The sequence below is a fragment of the Pantherophis guttatus genome, chromosome 18 (genome assembly GCF_059756535.1).
Source record: "Pantherophis guttatus breed Tessera chromosome 18, ASM5975653v1, whole genome shotgun sequence".
NCBI lineage: Eukaryota > Metazoa > Chordata > Lepidosauria > Squamata > Colubridae > Pantherophis > Pantherophis guttatus.
This window is the reverse complement of record NC_142080.1, coordinates 3,568,399-3,591,797: the sequence shown is the minus strand read 5'-3', so window position 1 is coordinate 3,591,797 and position 23,399 is coordinate 3,568,399. Positions and strand designations below refer to the sequence as shown.

The 23,399-nt window shown below is 45.0% G+C and overlaps 2 protein-coding genes across 7 annotated transcripts; both read left to right on the top strand.

Annotated features, from left to right (window-relative positions):
- Nucleotides 1-921: 921 nt before the first annotated feature.
- Nucleotides 922-15,591, top strand: CLK2 (CDC like kinase 2). 4 transcript variants are annotated; one of them, XM_034406970.3, is made up of 13 exons: nucleotides 922-1,127; nucleotides 3,304-3,467; nucleotides 4,749-4,977; nucleotides 7,702-7,795; nucleotides 8,220-8,286; nucleotides 9,454-9,570; nucleotides 10,033-10,199; nucleotides 10,888-10,982; nucleotides 11,679-11,808; nucleotides 11,912-11,994; nucleotides 12,120-12,199; nucleotides 13,186-13,276; nucleotides 14,898-15,591. In XM_034406970.3, the coding sequence occupies exons 2-13, from the start codon at nucleotides 3,304-3,306 to the stop codon at nucleotides 15,078-15,080; spliced, it is 1,500 nt and encodes a 499-aa protein (XP_034262861.2). In that variant the 5' UTR covers nucleotides 922-1,127; the 3' UTR covers nucleotides 15,081-15,591. The 4 variants fall into 4 exon arrangements, with proteins under 4 accessions (XP_034262861.2, XP_034262860.2, XP_087737502.1 ...); XM_034406969.3 differs by having other exon boundaries at nucleotides 931-1,127; nucleotides 7,699-7,795; XM_087881376.1 differs by lacking the exon at nucleotides 7,702-7,795 and having other exon boundaries at nucleotides 983-1,127; nucleotides 14,898-15,292.
- Nucleotides 15,592-17,138: 1,547 nt separating this feature from the next.
- LOC117658863 (complexin-3-like) lies at nucleotides 17,139-22,540 on the top strand. 3 transcript variants are annotated; one of them, XM_034406974.3, is made up of 4 exons: nucleotides 18,606-18,948; nucleotides 19,079-19,265; nucleotides 20,722-20,809; nucleotides 22,298-22,540. In XM_034406974.3, the coding sequence occupies exons 2-4, from the start codon at nucleotides 19,129-19,131 to the stop codon at nucleotides 22,487-22,489; spliced, it is 417 nt and encodes a 138-aa protein (XP_034262865.2). In that variant the 5' UTR covers nucleotides 18,606-18,948; nucleotides 19,079-19,128; the 3' UTR covers nucleotides 22,490-22,540. The 3 variants fall into 3 exon arrangements, with proteins under 3 accessions (XP_034262864.2, XP_034262865.2, XP_060541032.2); XM_034406973.3 differs by having other exon boundaries at nucleotides 17,139-19,265; XM_060685049.2 differs by lacking the exon at nucleotides 20,722-20,809 and having other exon boundaries at nucleotides 18,606-19,265.
- The last annotated feature ends 859 nt before the right edge of the window (nucleotides 22,541-23,399 follow it).

Genomic DNA, 23,399 nt, shown 5'->3' with positions numbered 1-23,399 from the left:
TACTTTACTCTGCTCTGCTCTACTCTACTTCTATTCTATTCTATTCTATTCTATTCTATTCTATTCTATTCTATTCTATTCTATTCATTTCCTATTTCCTATTACTATTTCCTATTCTATTCTATTCTACTCTACTCTACTCCTATTCTATTCTATTCTATTCTATTCTATTCATTTCCTATTTCCTATTACTATTTCCTATTCTATTCTACTCTACTCTACTCCTATTCTATTCTATTCTATTCTATTTCCTATTCTATTCTATTCTATTCTATTTCCTATTCTATTCTACTTTACTCTACTTCTACTTCTATTCTATTCTATTCATTTCCTATTTCCTATTACTATTTCCTATTCTATTCTACTCTACTCTACTCCTATTCTATTCTATTCTATTCTATTTCCTATTCTATTCTATTCTATTCTATTTCCTATTCTATTCTATTCTATTCTATTTCCTATTCTATTCTACTTTACTCTACTCTATTTCCTATTCTATTCTATTCTATTCATTTCCTATTTCCTATATTCTATTTCTATATTCTACTTTACTCTGCTCCACTCCACTCCACTCCACTCTACTTCCATTCCATTCCATTCCATTCCATTCCATTCTATTCTATTCTATTCATTTCCTATTTCCTATATTCTATTACTCTTTCCTTTCCTTTCCTTTCCTTTCCTTTCCTTTCCTTTTTTCTTTTCTCTCTTTTCTTTTCTATTCTAATTCATTGGAGGAAAACATTTCTTGCGAAGCGCACCCGGAAGCTGCCGGCGCAAGGTTGATTTCCCCCACTCCTCCACCCCCCCACCGGGACCGTCGTCCTCTCTGTCACTTTCGACGATCCTGGGGCGCGCAAAAAAAAAGGGGACGTTTCAGGGCGCTTTGTGACGCCGTCCGTGCGTGGCGGCGCATGCGCGGTAAAGCCCCTCCTCCCGTTTCGCCCTCCCCCTCCCCCCCCCTCAGCCCCGAGCTTTCCTCAGAGCGACCCCGGGCGGCGGCGGCGGCGGGGACGCTGAGGCGAAGCGGCGACGACGGACGGGCGGCCGGCCGGGCGGGGAAAGGACGAGCCGCCGCCACGACGGACTTCCTGTGGGACAAGCGCACGGGGCTGACGGCCAAGAAGGTGAGGCGAGGCGAGGCGAGGCGGCGGGGCCGGGCCGGGGGAGGCCTCGGAGGCTCTTCGGGACCCCCGAAACAGGCCCGGGGGAGGCCGGCGGAGCAGCCGGGGAGGCCTCCGTCCCGACCGGGCCTCTTAAAAAGGAAAAAAAAAAAAAAAAAAAAGCGCCTCCCGGGGCGATGGCTGCACAACAGCCCTGCCAGGTAGGCCGTCCTTGGGCCCCATTCAGCCGCCTCGAGTTAAAATGTATTTAATAAATGAATAAATAATTAAAAAAATAAATAAAATAAAATAAAATGTATTTTTTCTTAAATATATATATATATATAAATAAATAAATTGAGGGCGGGAGAGGGATGTAATATATAATTATATATAATGTAATATATATATATTATTGCTCCTGGAAGCACGAAGCCGAGAACACCAGCCTGAAGATGACGAATGAGACTTCGTCGAAACGTCGCCAAGACACTTCCAATTTTACGTGGGAGAAGACCCAAATAACCAAAGACCTACATATATATATATATATATATATGTCTTTTTCTTTTTCGTAGGCTTTTATGTGCATATTCTTTCTAGCCAGGTTTTACCTACGTAGTTTACGTAGGTAAAAACCTGGCTAGAAAGAATATGCATATATATATATATATATATTTGTTTTCTCAGGTTTTCGCGGGTGTTTGTATGTAGGTCTTTGGTTATTCGGGTCTTCTCCCACGTAAAATTGGAAGTGTCTTGGCGACGTTTCGACGAAGTCTCATTCGTCATCTTCAGGCTGGTGTTCTCGGCTTCGTGCTTCCAGGAGCAATATATATATATATATATATATATATATATATATATATATATATATTTGTTTTCTCAGGTTTTCGCGGGTGTTTGTATGTAGGTCTTTGGTTATTCGGGTCTTCTCCCACGTAAAATTGGAAGTGTCTTGGCGACGTTTCGACGAAGTCTCATTCGTCATCTTCAGGCTGGTGTTCTCGGCTTCGTGCTTCCAGGAGCAATATATATATATATATATATATATATATATTTGTTTTCTCAGGTTTTCGCGGGTGCTTGTATGTAGGTCTTTGGTTATTCGGGTCTTCTCCCACGTAAAATTGGAAGTGTTTCTTCCCGTGTAATTGTATAATATGTGTAAGTGTATAATATATAATAATATATATAAAATATATATGTGTAAGTGTATAATATATAATAATATATATAAAATATATATGTGTAAGTGTATAATATATAATCTAGTAGTCTCATTCGTCGTCTTCAGTCTGGTGTTTTCGGCTTTGGGCTTCTAGGAGCAATGTGTGTGATCGCAGCTGTTTCTTCCTTTGAACTGCTAGTGGGAGTTAAAAGGAAGAAACAGCTGCGATCACACACATTGCTCCTAGAAGCATGAAGCCGAGAACACCAGCCTGAAGATGACGAATGAGACTTCGTCAAAACGTCGCCAAGACACTTCCAATTTTACGCGGGAGAAAACCCGAATAACCAAAGACCTACATATATGTGTGTGTGTGTGTGTGTGTGTGTGTACGTACAGTTAATATCTCGGGTTTCTTCCCGTGTACTTGTATAATATGTGTAAGTGTATAATATATAATAATATATATAAAATATATATGTGTAAGTGTATAATATATAATACAACCTGGCTAGAAGAAAAACACACATAAACCCTACGAAGAAGTAAGAAAATTGATATATAATACATATATATATAATATATAACATAAGACTTGAAGACTTGGCTTTTCAAACAAATAGGCTGAGACTGATTCCGGGCTGATTCCGGGCTTTATTATTTACTACTAATTAATTATTTGGATTAAATTATGATTTTATTGTACTTGTTTCTTAACTTGTGTTCGCCGCTCTGAGTCCTTTGGGAGAATGGCAGCATATAAATACATGTAATAAATAAATAAATAATCTAGTAGTCTAATTCGTCGTCTTCAGGCTGGTGTTTTCGGCTTCGTGCTTCTAGGAGCAATGTGTGATCGCAGCTGTTTCTTCCTTTTAACTGCCCAGCTTCCTTTTTCCTTCCAACTGGCCTACCTTGCAGGGTGGTTGCATACATGTTTGTTTGTTTGTTGTTTTTTGGCTGTTTCTTACCACTTTTAAGGTTCAACCTCTCCGGTTGGTCTTCTGATTCTTTTCCTCCCCTTGCCAGATGCCTCGTTCTCGGAGGTTTCTGTCTTCGGAACGCAGCAGCCGGGGCAGCTACCGCGAGTGTTACCGAAGCCGTAAACACAAGCGGCGACGGAGTCGTTCCCACTCGAGTAGCAGTGAGCGATGGCGTCACAGAGAGGACAGCTATCACGTCCGATCCCGGAGGTGAGTGAGTCCCCAAAACGGAGCCTGCGAGGAGAAGGCTTCAATGCAGTTAGTCCTCGACTTACAACCACAGTCGAGCCCAACATTTCCATTGCTAACCGAGGGAGTTGCTGAGTGAGTTTTGCTTCATTTTACAACCTTTCTGCCACAGTTATTAAGCGAACCACTGCAGTTAAAGTTAGTCATACGGTGGTTTAGGTGAATCTGGCTTCCCCAGTGACTGTGCTTGTCAAAGGGATCACATGACCTGGGGGAACATTGAAATCGTCATAAGTATGAGTCAGTTGTTAAGCGTCGGAATTTTGGCCACTTGACCATGGGGATGCTGCAACGGTCAAATGTGTGAAAAATGACCATAAATCATTTTTTTCAGTGCTGCTGTAACTTTAGACGGTCACTAAACGGACTCTTCTATAGGTAGTCCTCGACCAGAATTGAGACCAGAATTTCCCTTCCTAAGCAGAATAGCTGTTAAGTGAGCCATGCCTAATTTTATGACCGTTTGAGCCTAGTTGTTAATCCTAATTGTTAATCACTTCAGTTGTTAAGTGAATCATTGCTTATTTGTTCCCTATGACTATCATTAAGTGTTGTACCTTATGATTCTTGACGAATGTATCTTTTATGTACACTGAGAGCGTATGCACCAAAGACGAATTCCTTGTGTCCAATCACACTCGGCCAATAAAGAATTCTATTCTGTTCTGTTCTGTTCTGTTCTGTTCTGTTCTGTCCTGTTCTGTCCTGTCCTGTCCTGTCCTGTCCGGTCCTACTCTACTCTACTCTACTCTACTCTACTCTACTCTTATTCTTATTCTTATTCTTATTCTTATTCTTATTCTGCTCTACTCTACTCTACTCTACTCTACTCTACTCTTATTCTTATTCTTATTCTATTCTATTCTATTCTATTCTATTCTATTCTATTCTATTCTATTCTATTCTATTCTATTCTATTCTATTCTATTCTATTCTATTCTCATATAGTCGGTTTTCAGGATGAGTGATGCGGTGGCCTAGAGGTGAACCTCTCGCCTCACAATCAGGAGGCTGTGAGTTCGATCCTAGGTCGAGGCAGATATTTCTCTCTCTGGGCACAATGAGAATATTATCTGCTGGGAAAAACTCTGCACTGGCGACAGGAAAGGCATCCGGCCAGTAAACACTCATCTCCATTCAGTTGCCCCAACTCCACCCTGCAAAAGATTATGGTGTCATTAAATGATCAACAACAACTTAAGTCGGTTTCCTGGATCGCTTTAATTTCGCTCTTCCTCTCAGTTACGACGATCACTCGTCCGACCGACGTGCCTATGACCGGCGATACCTGGAGGATTACCGGCGAGACGGCTACAGCGACCGGGGCGGCGATGCCTACTACGAACCCGAATACCACCCTTCGGATGAGTACCAACGTTCCCGGGACGGCAGTTACCGGAACTGCAAGAGCAACCAGCGGAAACGGCAACGGAGACGGCACGGAAGCCGCTCCTTCAGCCGTTCCTCCTCGGTGAGTAATCTCTGCTGCTTCCGATCCTTTGATCCAGGCAGTGTCAGAATCTCTTCGGCCTTCTCCAGATCTCTGGAATTCGCTTAGGAATGGCATTCTGGATTCGTGGGAAATCGGCATCACGGAATGGGATCCGAGTCTGTCCTAGGAACATTCATGTTGGTTTTGAGTTGCTTGGAAATTTACATTTTTTTTCTGGGACTGGCAGTAGTGGAAGCTTGGGGGGAAAATGTGATTTTAAGGAATTTCCTTGTCTAAAGTTTCTGCTGCACGATACTAAGCTTTTAAAGGCCTTCATATAATCCAGAATATTATTTCTATATATTTATTTTATAGAACTTCAAAGTAAAACATTTCTGATCAGAATCTTTTCAGTGGTGGCTCTTTGAAATGATCAAGCTGCCTCCATCTCCACCCCCCCCCCAGCAAAGCTAATCTTGTCCAACCCTATTAACCTTTTCAAAAGCATTTAAAAAAAAACCCAAACTTTTCCCCTGGAGTTATGGGCCAATTTATTAAACTTATTTATGTCCGGACTTATTTACGTATAAATCGGATGAGTGGATGGATAGATCGATAAATTTCTGAGCAGACTACAACAGTGGAATGATGGTTGATAACATCTATTCATTTCATAAAATTCTCTGCCTTCAAAAACGGGTCTGAAAGTTTCAAAAATCTCGTGAAATCTTTGAAATCTTTGTAATTTTTTTATTTTATTTTATTTTATTTTAACGTCCGTCTAGAAGCCGTCTTCTGCCTATACACACAGTCCTTGACTTACCACCAAATTGCAGTTGTTAAGGGAGGCGTTGTGTAACCGCACCCAATTTAAGAGAATTTAGGAAATCAATTCACCCCCAGCCAGCGTCCAAATCTGGGCTGGCTGTTCAGAAAATCGGGGAGCAGAGAGGATATAATAATCCCACCCGTATTGCTTCTAGAACAGGCAAGCTGGAAAATTGTAGCTTGAACTGGGATATATCTCCACCGTCCAGAGGTGGTATTCAGACGGTTCGTGCGAACTGTTGGCGGAAATTTGGCCAAGGTTGCCGAACTGGTAGCGGTGGCCGGCTGGCCACGCCCCCAAACCGATCCCTCCGGTCACCGCTCGCCCCGCCCCCATGTTCGTCGCCATGTTCTTCGCACGCGCACATAGCATTGCCTTGCAAATCCAATGGGATGCACACGCGCGAAGAACATGACGATGGCAGCAGCTGTTTCCGCAAACTTTGGTTCTTTTCAGCGGCCTGCAGCCAACCGCCGAAGCCACAAAGCAGCTCTCAAAGAGGCTTCTTTGCCAGCCGCTTTCCAGCAGCGGCGGCTGGCTGGGGGGCCACTGAAAACTCCTGTCAGCTTGCCTTCCAGACTCTGGACCAGCCGCCGCGGAAGATAAGCAGCCTGAACAAAGAGGTGGGGGGGGAAGGAAGCGTAGGTAGATAGGTGGAAATTCCCCAAATTTTCCTACCTTTTCCTGTGGGCGTGGCTAGGTGGGGGGCGTGTCATGTGACTGAGTGGGTGTGAGTGCTGTCAAATTGGCCACGCCCACTCAGTCACATGCCCCCCCCACCTAGCCACGCCCACCGAACCAGTAGCAAAAAAATTTTTAAACCCACCACTGTCCCCCTCCCCAATACTAGAAAGTATTTAATTGGTTTTAATTGGGTTGTTTTTAATATCTTGGGCCAAAATTATTTAATTGTTTTTTAAATTGTTTTTAAATTTTTATATGCCATGTTTTATCTTGGCTGTACACCGCCCCGAGTCCCGCAGGAGAAGGGCGGTATAGAAATAAATAATAATAATAATAATAATAATAATAATAATAATAATAATAATAATAATAATAATAAAGCCGTTCCTGGGAAAGGAGGAGGAGTGGCTGGGGGCCTTTTTTCTGTCATTCCGTCGCTGACCTTTACTTGATATGTGTCCCCATTTGCAGAAGACGCTCTCCCTAACTTTGATGGATGATACCTGTTTATTTATTTATTTTATTTTATATATATACAGGTAGTCCTCGACTTACGACCGTTCATTTTAGCCACCGTTCAAAGTCACAACCGCCCTGGGGAAAAAAAGGGACTTAATGACCGCACTTTTCCACGCTTAACGACCATGGAAGCATTCCCCCACGGTCACGCGATTTACATCGGACGCTTGATTCACAGTTAACGACGGTCGCAGCGTCCCGGGTCGCGTGATTTCCCTTTTGCGACTTCCTTACAAGCCATGGGGGGAAGGCAGATTTGCTTAACGACCATGTGACTAGCTTAACAGCGGTGGCAAGGAAGGTCGTAATAAAAAGGGGGGGCGAAGATCACTTAATAAGCATCTCGCTTTGGGGGTGGGGGGAAGCTCCATTGTGGTCGTAAGTCGAGGACCACCTGCAAAGACCACCCTGAGCCGGCGGGCGCGCAAGAGTGTGTGTTTCTGTGTGTGTGTTGAGCATTGCTTTTCCTCCCTTGCCACCCCTCTTATTGTTCACGTGTGTTGTATATTGTTTATACCTATACGCCTCTGTGCCGTTACGAACTTGGCCTGGAATTCGTCCCGCCACCACCACCACCTCCATATCCGCCACGGGCCCACCGTGTCCACTTGGCTGGCTTCCCCCCTTCGCCGCCCGGGTGAAAACAATGAATGAATGAATGAAAACCCTCCCCTCTCCGCCCCACCACCGCCGCCGCCGCTGCGTTTTTGGGGGGGCCTCCCCGGCAGCAGAGTCGTCCCGGCAGCAGGAGGAGAGCCAAGAACGTGGAAGTCGACGTGGAAGGCCACCTCATCTATCGGGTCGGCGACTGTCTGCAAGAGAGATGTACTGCGAAATCGTAACATTAATCCCGTCTCTAGTTAAGCTCCCGTCGCAGTTACAGAATTGTTCTTAGCTTCCTCCCTTTTCCTCGTTTGTTCTGTTGTTTTATTTCCTCTCTCTCTTTGCAGTGTTTTTTTTTTTAAATAAAAGACCAAACCGCAGTCTTTTTTTTTTCCCCCTCCTTTTTTTTTCTTTTCTCCCTTTTTGCCTCTATCCTTCTTTCCCTCCCTCCCTCCCATTTAATTTTTTTCTGTATTGATATCTGAAGCGTTAGGGACTGGCCAAGATAGTCTCTTTTATTTTTTTTTTTTATTTTTTGGTGGTGATGTTTTGTTGTTTGGCCCTCAGATGCCGGGCCCCGCCTCTCACCCTCTCCTCTTCTCCCCTCCCCTGCCCCCAAACCTCTTCTGTCTCCTTTCCTCTGCAGATGAGATCATCACCACTCTCGGGGAAGGTACCTTCGGTCGCGTGGTGCAGTGCATCGATCACCGCAGGTGAGGGGAAACTGGCTCGGGCTGCTGGAAAGTTGACTGGTGTTTCCCTCCCCAGCCAGGATGGAAGTCCAGCTGGCTCCAGATTTTCCTCCTAAACTGGATGGCCGCCACAGATCCAAGATGGAGGGATAGATAGAGTTAGACCAACAGACGGAAGGGGGGGGGAAGAGAGAGAGAGAGAGAGAGAGATTGGATGGATGGATGGATGGATGGATGGGAGATATAGAGAAGATAACAGATATAGTTCGAAATAAATGATAGATACAGAAGAAATAGAAACAGATTGGAGATGGATGGATAAGATGATAGATAATAAGAAAGATTCATATAGATGATAGATAGAGATATAGATAGGTAGATATAGATAGATACAGTAGATATATAGATGGATAGATATAGCTAGATGGATAAGATATAAGGTAGATAATGGATGATAGATAGGTAGATGATGGATCATAGATAAGATAGAAGATAAGGTAGAAGATAAGAGAAGATAGATATAGAATAGATAGATGGATAGATATAGGTAGATGGATAAGAGATAAGATATAAGGTAGATAGATAATGGATCATAGATGATGGATCATAGATAAGATATAAGGTAGATAAAGTAGAAGATATAGAATAGATAGATAGATATAGGTAGATAGATAGATAGATAGGTAGATAGATATAGGTATATAGATGGATAGATATAGGTAGATGGATAAGATATAAGGTAGATAGATAATGGATGATAGATGATGGATCATAGATAAGATAAAAAGGTAGATAATGGAAGATAAATATAGAATAGATAAGAGATAAGGTAGGTAGATAGATAGATAGATAGATAGATAGATAGATAGATAAATAGATAAGATGATGGAAGATAGGTAGGTAGGTAGATAGATAGATCCAGTGTTTCTCAAACCCGAGCAACTTTAAGAGGCCTGAACTTCAACTCCCAGAATTCCCCAGCCAGCCAAGGCCTTAAGACAAGCAAACTACAGTTGAGCATCAATGTGCCAAGCTGGTCTGTCTTGGCCTTTATTACGCCAGAGCAGAACAGAGCAGAGAAAGTGCATTTTACAAGCAGGGCTGGGTCAGTCCGCCTGCCCTGTTGCTTTCCTGGGACCTCAATCCCATTTCTTACTTTCTCCATGGTTCCCCCCCCTCCCCCCCCAGGGGCAATACCCGGGTGGCGCTCAAAATCATCAAGAACGTCGAGAAATACAAAGAAGCCGCTCGCTTGGAGATCAACGTGCTGGAGAAAATTAACGAGAAAGATCCCAACAACCAAAAGTAAGTTGAATTTAGGCGCCCTCCTGAGTGAGAGGGGGCCTAAATCAATTACATTAATTGATTTTATTACATTAATTGATTTGATTTTTTTTTTAAATTAATTTTACTGTTTTCAAATGTGGTTTTTATATTCTGTAAGTTGCCATGAGCAAATAGGCAGCAAAATAAACAAACAAACAAACAAATACATCTTAATTAATTAATTAATTTGTGGCATCCCCAGATCCTCTGCAATCTGTCTTCCCATGTTTAGGGTCCTTATGGATGATTGCTCCCCCCCTTTCCCTATTTTTATTGGCCGCAGTCATTGCTTCCTTCACATTCACCCATCGCTGTGCTCCATGTTTCAGTCCAGACTAACCTGCCCTTTCTCGGGTGCCGAGTCAATTTTTGAAAAGTTCATTTCCCTCTTCCCAACCCCTCCTCCTCCTCCTCCTCTTTGCCTCGGTTTCCCCCTTTCAGCCTCTGCGTCCGGATGTACGACTGGTTCGACTATCACGGACACATGTGCATCTCTTTTGAGCTCCTGGGCCTCAGCACGTTCGACTTCCTGAAGGATAACAACTACCTGCCCTACCCGCTCCACCAGATCAGGCACATGGCCTACCAAGTGTGCCAGGCGGTCAGATGTGAGTGTCCGGGGTGGGAAGGGGGGAGCAGAAGGCTGAAAGAAGAGGGGTAGGGAGTGGGGGGGTCATTCCAATTGGTTTTGAATTCGAATAAGGATTTATGACACCTTAGCTGGCAGTGACTTTGAATGTAGGAGGGTGCATGCAAACGTGGGGTTTCCTCCTTTTCCTACCTCCATCCTTCCACTCCTCTACCTACCTACCTGTCAATCTAAATGATCATCCATCTATCCCTATCAATCTTTTCCTTCCTTCCTTTCTTCCCTCCCTCCCCTATCACCATCTGTCTGTTTTTGTGTCTACCAATCCCTTCCTTCCCTCCCTCCCTTCCATCGCTCAATCCATCCAATCTCTGTATCTTTCCATTTCCTTCCATTCTTTCTTTCCACTTCCTTTCTTCCCTCCCTCCCTTTCCTATCTCCATCTGTCTGTATCTATGTATCAATCTTCCCTCCCTTCCTTCTTTCCAATCTTTGTATCTTTCCTCTCCATTTCCTCTCCATTTTCTCTCTCCACTTCTTCTTCCCTCCCTTCCCTATCTCTGTCTGTCTGTGTCTATCAACCTCCCTCTCTCCTTCCTTCTGTCCGTCCTATCTTTGTATCTTTCTTCTCCATTCCCCCTCCATTCTTTCTCTCCACCTCCTTTCTTCCTTCCCTCCCTCTCTCTTACACTTTCTCTCTCTCCCAGTTCTACACGAGAACAAGCTCACCCATACAGACCTCAAGCCGGAGAACATCCTGTTCGTCAATTCGGACTACGAGATGACCTACAACCTGGAAAAGGTGAGCTTGTGTCACCAGGAATGTCTCCTCCTCTGGTATGGCCTCCCTCCCCTTCAGGGCTACTTTGGGTTCGGCATGAAGGTGGGAGAACATTGTCCTTGCTGCTAACTCCAACTTTTCCTTCCCCAGGGGTGGGATTCAGCCAGTTCTGACCGGTTCTTGCGAACCGGATGCTAATTTTACATCTGGTTCGCCGAACCGGTAGTTGCAAGGACTGGTTGGCCCCGCCCACCCCAACCCTCCCCTCCCAGGAGTCTCCACACGGCCAGTTTTGGATGCGAGGTAAGTACAGGGCCAATGCGGAGGCTCTGGGAGGGCGAAAAATGGGCCTACCGGAAGTCCAGAAGGCCTCCGGAATCCGGGAAGGCCGTTTTCACCCTCCCGGAGGCTCAAGAAAAGCCTCTGGGGTCTGGGGAGGGCGAAAAACAGGCCTACCGGAAGTCCAGAAATGGGCACGTTTCCGGCCTCCAGAGCCCGGGGGAGGCCATTTTCTCCCTCCTGGAGGCTCAAGAAAAGCCTTCAGAGCCTGGGGAGGGCAAAAACGCCTCCCCTCCACCCCACCCCACCCCCCGCGTGGTGCAGGAGCAGGCCACGTCCCCATGGCCACGTCCACCCAGCAACCGGGCAGTGAGCCGCTCACTAAAATTTTTCAATCCCACCCCTGTCCCTCCCCCTCTCCTCCCCCTCCCCTCCCAGAAACGTGACGAGCGCAGCATCAAAAACACAGCCATTCGGGTGGTGGATTTCGGCAGTGCCACTTTCGATCACGAGCATCACAGCACCATCGTCTCCACGCGGCACTACCGGGCACCCGAGGTCATTTTAGGTCAGTAATTATACCTCGGTGCTCTTCCCAGCTCCGGGTCGGACTCTGAATACCACAAATGCAGACTCTGAAACTCCTTTTTTTTTTTTTTTTGCTGCAACAGAACTTGGCTGGACTCAACCTTGTGACGTTTGGAGCGTCGGCTGTATTATCTTCGAGTATTATATGGGCTTCACCTTGTTCCAGGTGAGTCTGGCAGGTAGGAGCCATTGGAGGCAGGAAGGAAGGGGTGAGCCCAACCAAATTCAGGCTGTTCCAGGTCTTTTTTTTTCTTCTCCACCAACTAAAACTTTTTTCCCCCTCCCTTGTAGACCCATGACAATCGCGAACACCTGGCTATGATGGAGCGTATCCTAGGCCCCATCCCATCCCGGATGATCCGAAAAACAAGGTAAGAGTGTTGGGGGCAGAGGAAGGAGGGGGTACGATCCTCAGGGAAGGTCGAAAAGGCTTGGAACTCGAGCGGCTTTGGATTAGGAGCAGAAGTCGAGACCGTTAAAAGGGAATCTTCGTAGCTCAGGGTTGAACTGTGTGTGTGTGTGGGGGGGGGGGTCATTGATGCTTTCTGAGCTTGGTGGTTTTCTTGCAGAGATTTCATGACCCAACTAGCTAACATCATCAGTGCTAGAAGGAGGTGGCGTTTGGGAGGAGGAAGGGAAGAGGAAGAGGAAGGGGAGGAGAAGGACTGAGGGGTCCTTGGTGCTCTCTGAGCGGTTTTATTGCAGAGGTTTCATGACCCAGCTAGCTAACATCATCAGTGCTAGAAGAAGGAAGGAGGAGGAGAATTGTGGGGTCCTTGGTTCTCTCTGAGCTTGGTGGGGTTGTTGTTTTTTACAGATGTTTCATGACACAACCAGGTGACATCATCGGCAAACCTTCACTCTCTTCTAGCACCGATGATATTACTTAGCTGGGAAATGAAACGTCTCCGAGAAAACCACCACGCTCAGAGAGCACCAAGGACCCCCCCCCCGGGTTCCTTTCGTCCGCTTTCTCCTTGTCCGTGTCTTCTTTTTTCATCTTCCTCCTCTTTCTCTCTCTCCTCCATTCTGCAAACCCCACTCCCTTCTAGCACTGATGTTACCAACCAAGTTCAGAGAGCACCAAGGAACTCACAGTTCTCCTCCTCTTCCACCTCTCTTCCTCCTCCCTCCCCCTCCTCCCACCCCCACTGATGATATTACTTAGCTGGGAAATGAAACGTCTCCCAGAAAACCACCACGCTCAGAGAGCACCAAGGACCCCACAGTCTTCCTCCTCCTCCTCCTCCTCCTCCACCTCCCACTCCCACTGATGATATTACTTAGCTGGGAAATGAAACGTCTGTATCACTCATGTGACATTTTTCTGTCCTCCCCCTCCCCCCCTCCTGTTTAGGAAGCAGAAATATTTCTACCACGGACATTTAGACTGGGATGAGAATACCTCTGCGGGGCGCTATGTGCGCGAAAACTGCAAGCCGCTCCGGGTAAGCCGGGGCCCTGTCCCTGTGTCCCACCAGCCCAACTAAGTTTTGATTCGTTCAGGAAACCGTAATAATACATCCATCCTGTGATAAATAACATGCCAGTTGCCGAGCGTCCAGATTATGATCTCGTAACCAATGGGGACGCTGTCAGTATGAAAAACGGCCCTAAGTCACTTACTTCAGCACCGTCGGTCACTAAACGAGCGGATTATCTGTCATTTGCCATTGTCCATGCCTCCTCCTCCTCCTCCTCCAGCTATTTAAAATCACAGAAGCGGGAGGGACCTTAGAGGTCCTCTAGCTCAGAGGTCTCCAACCTTGGCAACTTTAAGACTTGTGGACTTCAACTCCCAGAGTTGAGTTCTGGGAGTTCTGGGAGTTGAAGTCCACAAGTCTTAAATGTCAGGTTTCGATGTCGTCTCAAATAAAATAAATTGCATTTCCAAACAGATAGTCTTTGAAGAAATCTTTCATTTTATTAAGCACGACAATCTGTCTCCGATCGTGGCGTAGCCAACTCTGACTTCCTGACCCCAAACCTTCCCTTTCCGTTCCCCAATTCTCTGCGTCTCATTGGCCTTCTTCCAAATCACTCTCCCCATATCTACTACTTAAGCTCCCAGGAATGTCCCCCCTCCCATCTCGTCTCCTAGGGGATATTATCTTCAGGGAAAATAAGTAAGTGAAATATCAAGCGTCCTCTTGCCAGCTGCCCCCTCTTCTCCTTCTTATGTCAGCACTAGAGTAAATGCAGGTTGAAGTGCTGACATTAAAGTTGCCAAGGTTGGAGAACCCTGCTCTAGCCCAACCCCACGCAGGAATGCCCTCTCTGACAAACCACCCAGCCTTTTTCCGCCAACCAAGGAGTGTTGTGGTCCGCCGGCAGCCTGCGGAGCTGGCAGCAGAGTCGGACAGTGAGGAGGCTGGTGAGGAACATGGGCCAGTCCTGGAGTCTGGGGAAGGCTCTGCGTCGGAGGCAGAGAGGGAGCCAGGGCCATCGGGGAGTTATGTGCTGCCTCTGGAACGTCCAGAGTCTGACATCAGCGAGGCACAGGGGGAGCCTGTTCCCAGTGCGCGCATGCGCAGAGCTGCCAGAAGGCAAGAACAGTTAAGGAAAAAAGGGGCGACTCGGGAGTAAGGCTTGGAGATGATTGGCCCCTCCCATAAGACATAAAGGAGGAGCAAAGGCAGGTGAGCCTTTGCAGGAAGCAACTTTATTCGTTCTGGTTGGTTTACATTCCGAAGCTCCGTTTTTGACTCTGTCCTCCGTGTGGCTTTGCAAAGCTAATTGCCAATTAGGCCTTTGGCAACGTGTCAAGGGAGATAAAGGTGGGTGTTGATCAGCCTTATCCCGAAGGACCGTGGCAGACTTCTGTCGGACTCTTTACAAACTATTTGTGACTCATCAGAGCTGGGAATGAACAGAATTTACAGCCGTTCAAATAAAGAGAGGGTTTTGGGGACTAATCAGTAATTTTTACTGTCTCAGGAAGCCTAGGTCAGAACAAGGAGAAACTTAGCAGCCTGTTCCTCCAGCCCCACCGGCTTAATCGTTTTTTAACGGGCGCCCCACTTCACCCCACTCTTCCTCCTAGCCCTTCCTCTCCGCTTCTCTTTCCAGAGATACCTGGCGTCCGAAGCCGTAGAACACCATCAGCTCTTCGACCTCCTGGAGGGCATGCTAGAATACGAGCCGGCCAAAAGGGTGACCCTCTCCGAGGCCCAAAAGCACCCCTTCTTCAGCGTCCTCCAACTACAGCCTGCCCCGAAAGCTTGGGATTCGAACCGGGACATCAGCCGGTGACCCGTCGGGCCTCTTGGCTTCGTTTCCTGAACCCTTGAAACCCCCTTCCTCTCAAAACGTATTTGGCCCCTGTGGTGGCTGGCACGTCTTTTCTCCATTTTTGGTGCTTTTCCGACCATCCGAAGAACACAGAAAAAAACCTTTTTGAGTTCTCCTCTCCTCCAGGTTCCCTCCCTTTTTTGTTACCTTATAAAGCTTGTGGATATGTGAAATAGTCTGTAAATATCTCTCTCGATAAAATATAAATATATATATATATCTGTGTATATATAAATTATATATAAAACACACAGGATATCTTGTGCCATTTCCCTCCCTCTGTAAATAATGCTACCATCCCTGTCCCCCCCCTCCATCCTCTGCCCGGTTCTCTACCCTGCGTGGATTTTGCGGTTGTCGGACGATTATTTTTTGGGGGAGAACAAACCGCACCCCCGTTTCGAACGCCGGAATTTTATATGAATTTTGTACAGCCCTGGTGGGGAAAAATAAAAAGGCCACGTCCAATGAAGTTCGCTCTGTGTTGGTTGTTAACGCTTCCTGTTTCTTCGCTTTTCTCTCTGCTCTCACCACAGTTAGTGACCCTAACTAACTTTGCGACAAACCATCATCATAATTGAACACCGTCGGCATTGACAAAATCCCCATCGGTCAATTGCGAAAGGCAGCTTTGTTTGGAACAGCTGAAATCCTGCGCCGAGACCATCAGTCGACCACATCTGCCTATCCCGGGGACCCGAGAGGCAGATAAAAATGCCATATCCAGTCTAAACATCTGGCCGAGCGTGCGACCGATAATTATAATTATTTCTGGCAACACACATACAATTCCAGGTGTCCAATTGTGTTCCTTGTCCCAGTGTGCTTCTATTCGGGATAGGAAAAATTTATCCATTTGCATTCTCTTTTCTCTTTTTTCTTTTCTTTTTAGCATACCATTTTTAAAAATATTTTATTTATGCATTTTTCTTTAGTGAGCACAAAAACTCAATAGCTACGTGAACAGTGCGTTGTCTGGATACAGTTAGTTTTGAAAAATATAATAATATAATGATAACAATATCCATAGCATTAATAATAATAGTATTTGCTTATCCATACTAATAGATCTTCATTATATCGTTAATCAGTCTCTTAAACTTTTAAGTTTCTAACTTCTATTTCTGTCAGGTAAAATGAGTCCCATGTTAAAAAATACTCTGTTTCTTCCTTCTCCTTTATTCTGAGTGTTAATCTATCCATCTCTGCACATTCTAATATATATTATTATTATTATTATTATTATTATTATTATTATTATTATTACAGTTTCATCAGTAGAGATCTCTTCATTTTTCCACCGTTGTGTGAAAACAATTCTCGCTGCTGTTAACACCCGTAAAATTAAATATGTATTCTATTTATTGTACTTTTCTGGTTAAAATACCCAACAAAAATATTTCTGGTTTTAAATCTATATGTTGCTTTGCCATTTTTTTTTTCTAACCATGTATGTACTTTTGTCCAATATTATTTTTGGCCTTTGGACATGTCCACCACATATGATAGTGGTACCCGATATCTGATTGCATTTCCAACATTTGGCGGACATGTTTTTAAACATCTTTGCCAGTCTTGCTGGTGGTAAATGCCACCTATAAAACATTTTTTTTTTTGAGATCGGGACAAATACCATACAGGTAGACCTCACCTTATGTGGGGGGCACTGTGACCATCATAAATACGAACAGTCACTAAATGAATTGTTGTAAGTCGAGGACTACCTGCATTAGATCTGGAGGCGCAGGCTGTCTTTTCTCGTTCTAAGAAAATACTGTAAGTTCCCCGTTCTAAATTTTATATAAAATTTTATATGAATCCCGAACGTCTAGATTTTTCTCGAGCTTTGCAAATTAGCAAGATCAAGTGCGTATTAAAAATTGGCTGAACAAAAAAGAAAGTGAGCAGTGACTCAGTTTTAACAAACGCCTTGCTTGACGACCGAAATTCTGGTCCCGGTTGCCGTTGTAAGTCCGGGACTATATACCAGGTGCTAATTTGTCAATTCCCCCCCCCCCCCGTAACCTCTCCGCTTATTATTTTCATTGCTGTTTCAGGGAAGAGCATCTTAGCTGGAGACAATCCAGTTCAAGAAAAAAAGGGGAGCTGAGATCACGATATGCCCAGCTTCCTTCCCCCCGATGTAAGGAGCTTAAAACCCAAGTCCTGCCAGCTGCATCTGCTCCTTCAGCTTCTTCTATAAACCTTTCATCCCTCTCGCGGTGTGTGTGTGTGTGTGTGGTGGGGGTGGGATTGTGTGTCATTGTGCCGCAAAGGGTTGCTTTAGACGGCAAAACCCAGGGCTGTCGTTTTAGTTTTGCTTGATAAGCGTGAAGCAATTTTCACACAGGCAGTGCTAGTCCTTTCCTCTTGTCCTTATTTTAATAAATGTTTCTAGTATTAAATGTCAAGGAATTGTGTGCATCTCTATATCTGTCTGTCTGTCACATATCTATACTATCCATCTAATCTATCATATCTATATCACATATTATCTATTATCCGTCTATCCTCCCTATCACGTTATCTATTATCCATCTAATCTATCTTTATATCACATATCTATTATCCATCCATTACATATTATCCATCTATTTTTATATCACATATTATCTATCATTCATCTATCCATCCATCCATCCATCCATCCATCCATCCATCCATCTATCTATCTCATATTATCTATTATCTATTATCCATCTATCCTCTCTATCACATTATATCTAATATCCATCTAATCTATCTTTATATCACATATCTCTTATCCATCCATCCATCCATCCATCTCTTATTTATCTATCTATCTATCTATCTATCTATCTATCTATCTATCTATCTATCTATCTATCTATCTATCTCATATCCATCTAATCTATATCACATATCTATTATTCATCTATCCATCCATTACATATTATCCATCTATTTTTATATCACATATCTATTATTCATCTATCCATCCATCCATCCATCTCATATTATCTATTATCCATCTAATCTAATCTTTATATCACATATTACCTATTATCCATCTATCTTTATATCACATATTATCTATTATCCATCCATCCATCCATCTATCCATCTATCTTTATATCACATATTATCTATTATCCATCTATCCATCCATCCATCCATCCATCCATCCATCTCTATTATCCATCTAATTTTTCTCTGTATTTCTCTCTCTCTCTCTCTTCCTTGCTTTTCAATCGTCTCTGATCTTCGGGAACCGCCTGGACAAACCCCTGCAGTTTTCTTGGCAAGGTTTTTCAGAAAAAAAAGGTTTGCCATTGCCCTTCTTCTTAGGGCTGAAAGGAAGTGGCTGGCCCAAAAGTCATCTGAGGCAGGATCAGAACTCCCAGTCTCCTAGTTCCAAGCTTCGCGCCTTAACCCAAACTCTCTCCCTTCCTCCTACCTGCGATAAATCTTATTTGTCCTTAAGGTACCACAAGATGTTGCAGACCAGCTCTCAACCTTTTTTTTTTTTTTTTTTTTTAAAGATAGTTTGGGACCAGCTTTTAGCCCTGGTTCTCTTGGGCCCAAATCCATTGAGGACTAGTACCTTTGCTGTTTTATCCGAGAAAGACCCGAATACCTGTCCTCCAGACAAGGGCACGTACTAGCAGCTCCACTCACTGGACCATCTGTCTTGCCAGCTGTCGCACGAATGGATCAAGGAAAACCTGTTCTCCTTATTGCTCCTGATCTCCACTTAAAAGATCTTGAGCAGGCAAGGTTTTCTTTTAATCATCCTTCGGCCACATCTGGAGAGGGAAGATCTACCTAACGCCAAGAGAAGCTGAACTATCTTGGGAGATCTACCTCCGTGAGTCCCATCGTTTTTATGGAAAACGAGAATATCGGTTGGGATGTTGGCTTTTGCTCGGTTTCCGACGGAGGGAGAAAATGTTTTTGGATGCGTCTTTTTACGAAGCTGCTTTTTCGTTGCTTTTCAGTTCCAGGTGCCAAACAGCCTCTTCTTCTCCACTCGGCTCCCGTCCTTACCATGAGATCGGGGTTTGGGGACGCGGTCAAAGAACTGCTCTGCGGCTTCTCAACGGATTCCGCCAAGGACAAAGACGTGGGCGTCCAGAGAAGCCACAGCTGGGAGCCGGTCAAGATGCAGGTCCACCCGAGGCAGAAGTAAGCGTAGTTTACACCTTGGTGTAAACAGGAGGCAGCCAGACAAACTCTTTAAAATTGAACAGCTAAATAGCTGTATAAGTAGTTGAAATAGATAGATAGATAGATAGATAGATAGATAGATAGATAGATAGATAGATAGATAGATAGATAGATAGATAGATAGATATAGATGGGTGGGTTAGGATAGAAAGAATATAAAATAGATGGAGAAAGGAAAGGGAGTTAGGAAAAAGGAAATAAAGGAAAAGAGATAGATTATAAAATATAAAAATAAATAGTTGGAGATAGAAGGGAGGAAGGAAAGGAAAAAAGATAGACGAGAGAGATGATTGATAGATAGATGATAGATAGATAGTAGATCGATAGGTAGATCCTGGTAGATATTAAAATGGAGATAGGAAAAGAAAAGAATGAGGGAAGAAAAAGGAAGGAAATCAAGGAAAGAGATCGATTATAAAATATAAAAATAAATAGTTGGAGATAGAGAAGGAAGGAAAGAAAGGGAAAAAAGAGATGATAGATAGATAGAAATAGAGAGATACTGGTAGATATTAAAATGGAGATCGGAAAAGAAGAGAGGGAGGGAAGAAAAAGTAAGGAAATCAAGGAAGAGAGATAGATTATAAAATATAAAAATAAATAGTTGGAAATAGAGAAGGGTGGAATGAAAGGAAAGAAAGGAAAATGGATGGATGGATGGATAGATAGTGGTAGATATTAAAATGGAGATAGGAAAAGAAGAGGGAGGGAAGAAAAAGGAAGGAAAGCAAGGAAAAGATGGATAGATTAGATAGAATAAATAGATTATAAATAGATAAAATGAATTAGATAAAAATAAATAGATGGAGATAGGGAAGGGAGAGGGAAAGGAAGAAAAGGAGGCAAGGAAAAAGATAAGATTAGATAGATAGATAGATAGATAGATAGATAGATAGATAGATAGATAGATAGATAGAAAAAAAGAATATAAAATACATAAATAGATGGCGATAGGGAAAAGAGGGAGTGTGGTACGCAAGGAAAAGATAATAAACAGATAGGGAGTGAGGAAGGAAGGAAGGAATAGATTGATAGGTATCCCTTCATCCTCCCCTCCTTACCTTTTTGCTCTCTAGTCCAATTTCGTGGCACCGATCCCAGAGCGTACTGTCTTCGATCTAGTCAGTTTCCCGGTGCCAACTCCCAGAGACGCTTTTTTCTTTGCTTCCGATGAAACAGTTGGGAATAAAACCATTAGTATCTTCTTCAGGTTATAAAATCTCCCAATTCTGTAGAAGAAACATAAAAGCAGGGAAGATTCCCCCCCCCCCAGGAGAAACAGCGCCTGGCTACGCATTCGGGGCGTGTGATTTTGTGTTCGGGGTGGGAGTCTGACGAGAGACCGATGCCACAACTTTGGCGGTTTCCTTTCCCCTCTTCTTGAAACCCTCTTCTTCTTCTTCTTCTTCGCCAGGGCCGAACGAGACGCAGCCTTTGCCCGGCGGAAAGCTCAGCGTGCTTCTCTCAGAGCTCATTTGCGGGAGAAATACAACCTCCCAAAGGTGAGATTTTTTTCCAAGGGTGGGCTTCAAAAATTTTAGCAAGGGGTCCTCTGTCCGGTGGGCGTGGCCATGGTGGGCGTGGCCTAGTCAGCTTCCTGCACCACGGCGGATTTTTGCCCTCCCCGGCCTCTGCAGGCTTTACTTGAGCCTCCGGGAGATCGAAAACGGCCTCCCCAGGCTCCGGAGGCCCTCTGGAGGCCGGAAACTTCCCGAACTTCCGGTAGGCCCGTTTTTCGCTCTCCCTGAGCCTCCGCGCCCGCCCTGCACTTACCTGCATCCAAAACGGGCCGCGTGGGGACTCCTGGGAGGGGCGGGATGGGGTGGGCGGGGCCAGCCAAGAGTGGGATTTGGGGGTTCTCCGAACTGCACAGAATCTTAGCTAGAGGTTCTCCTGAACCCCCAACAGCCTACCCCTGGATTTTTGCCTCCTGAAAGGACCTGACATTTCGGGTACAAATTTCTGTTCGTCCTCGAATTACGACCAAATTAAATAAATACAGATACTCCTTGACTTAAAACCATTCGTTTACTGACCAAAGTGACTTTTTCGCACTTATGACCATTGCAGCCTTCCCCACGGTCACATGACCAAAATTCAAGACGTTTGGCCACTGACCTCGTACTTATGACGGTCACAGTGTCCCGGGATCACACGATCCCCTTCCTTCCTTCCTTCCTTCCTTCCTTCCTTCCTTCCTTCCTTCCTTCCTTCCTTCCATCCATCCATCCATCTCTCCTTCCTTCCATCCATTTCTCCTTCCTTCCTTCCATCCATCCATTCATCCATCTCTCTCCTTCTCTCCTTCCTTCCACCCATCCATCTCCTTCCTTCCTTCCATCCATCCATCCATCCATCCATCCATCCATCCATCCATCTCTTTCCTTCCATCCATTTCTCCTTCTTTCCACCCATCTCCTTCCTTCCTTCCTTCCATTCATCCATCTCTCCTTCTTTCCATCCATTTCTCCTTCCTTCCACCCATCCATCTCCTTCCTTCCTTCCTTCCATCCTCCATCCATCCATCTCTCTCCTTCTCTCCTTCCTTCCACCCATCCATCTCCTTCCTTCCTTCCTTCCATCCATCCATCCATCCATCCATCCATCTCTTTCCTTCCATCCATTTCTCCTTCTTTCCACCCATCTCCTTCCTTCCTTCCTTCCATTCATCCATCTCTCCTTCTTTCCATCCATTTCTCCTTCCTTCCACCTATCCATCTCCTTCCTTCCTTCCTTCCTTCCTTCCTTCCTTCCTTCCTTCCTTCCTTCCTTCCTTCCTTCCTTCCTTCCTTCCTTCCCCATCCCTGGGTTTTTTAAAGAAGAGATTGGACACTCTTTTGTCCGAAAGGGTTTAAAGTCTCCTGCTTGAGAAGTCGGGGCTGGACTAGAAGACCTCCAAGGTCCCTTCCCGCTCTATTCTGATTGACGGTTCTGATCTTTCTTCTTTCTTTCTTTCTTTCTTTCTTTCTCTCTTTCCCTCCTCCTCTCAGAACCCGGCGGACGAAAAGCAGCTGGAAGCCGTGGGGGTTAAGCGCCAGCTGCCCCGAGACCTTCTGAGCATCGTGCAACCCAACGCGGCCAACCTCCCCAGCTTCGGCGGGATAGATTTCGACTCCTTGCAAACGACCCTCCAGAGCCCAGCGCAGGCTTTCCCACGCCCGGCCCAATGTCGTATCATGTGAACGTTGCCCTTTTTGTTCTGAGGAGGCAGGAAATAAAAATATTTGCATAAAGGGGGTAACGCCGGATTTTCTACAAGGCTGCTTCGGCCCACGCCGTCTCATACAACGTCCAGAGTGTCGCCATTTTGGTAGGAAAGGGGGCTTTGGATGAAGACTGCTGAGAAGCCCCCCCCTTGCCCCCCAATAGGGCAGCCTTGCCCAGATACGGCCCTACGGCCATTGTACAGGTAGTCCTCGATTTACGACCGCAGCGTCGCCCCCAATTTCTGTTGCTCAGCGAGACATTTCCCAAGTCCCATTCTACGACTTTTCTTGCCAGTTGTTAAGTGAATCATTGCACTTGTTAAATAAGTAACCCAGTTGTTAAGTGAAACTGGTTTCCCCCCCCCCACTTGACTTGGCTCGTCAGCAGGGCGCAAAGGGGATCATGTGACACCCCCCACCCCCCACCCCGGGACACCGCGACCGTCATCAATACCCGTCCACCTGAATTTTGATCCCGTGATCCTGGGGATGGTTATAAAAGTCATTAACTCTGAAAAACGTGCCGTGGTCACTTCGGTGAACGGTCGCTAAATGAAAGTGTTGTAAGTCGAGGACTATCCGTTCTCTCTCTCTCTCTCCCTCTCCCTCTTTTTTTCTTTCTTTCTCCCTTTCTTTCTCCCTCTCCCTATTTTTCTCTTTCTTTCTCCCTTTCTCTTTCTCTCTCTTTCTCCATCCCTCTCCTGTCTGTCTATCATCTGTGTCTATAATCTATCCTCTCTCTCTTTCTTCCTTTCTCTCTCTTCCTCTCCCTATTTTTCTTTCTTTCTCTCTTTCGCCCTCTCCCTATTTTTTCTTTCTTTCTCCCTTTCTCTCTCTCTCCCTATTTTTCCCCTTTCTTTCTCCCTTTCTCTTTCTCTCTCTGTCT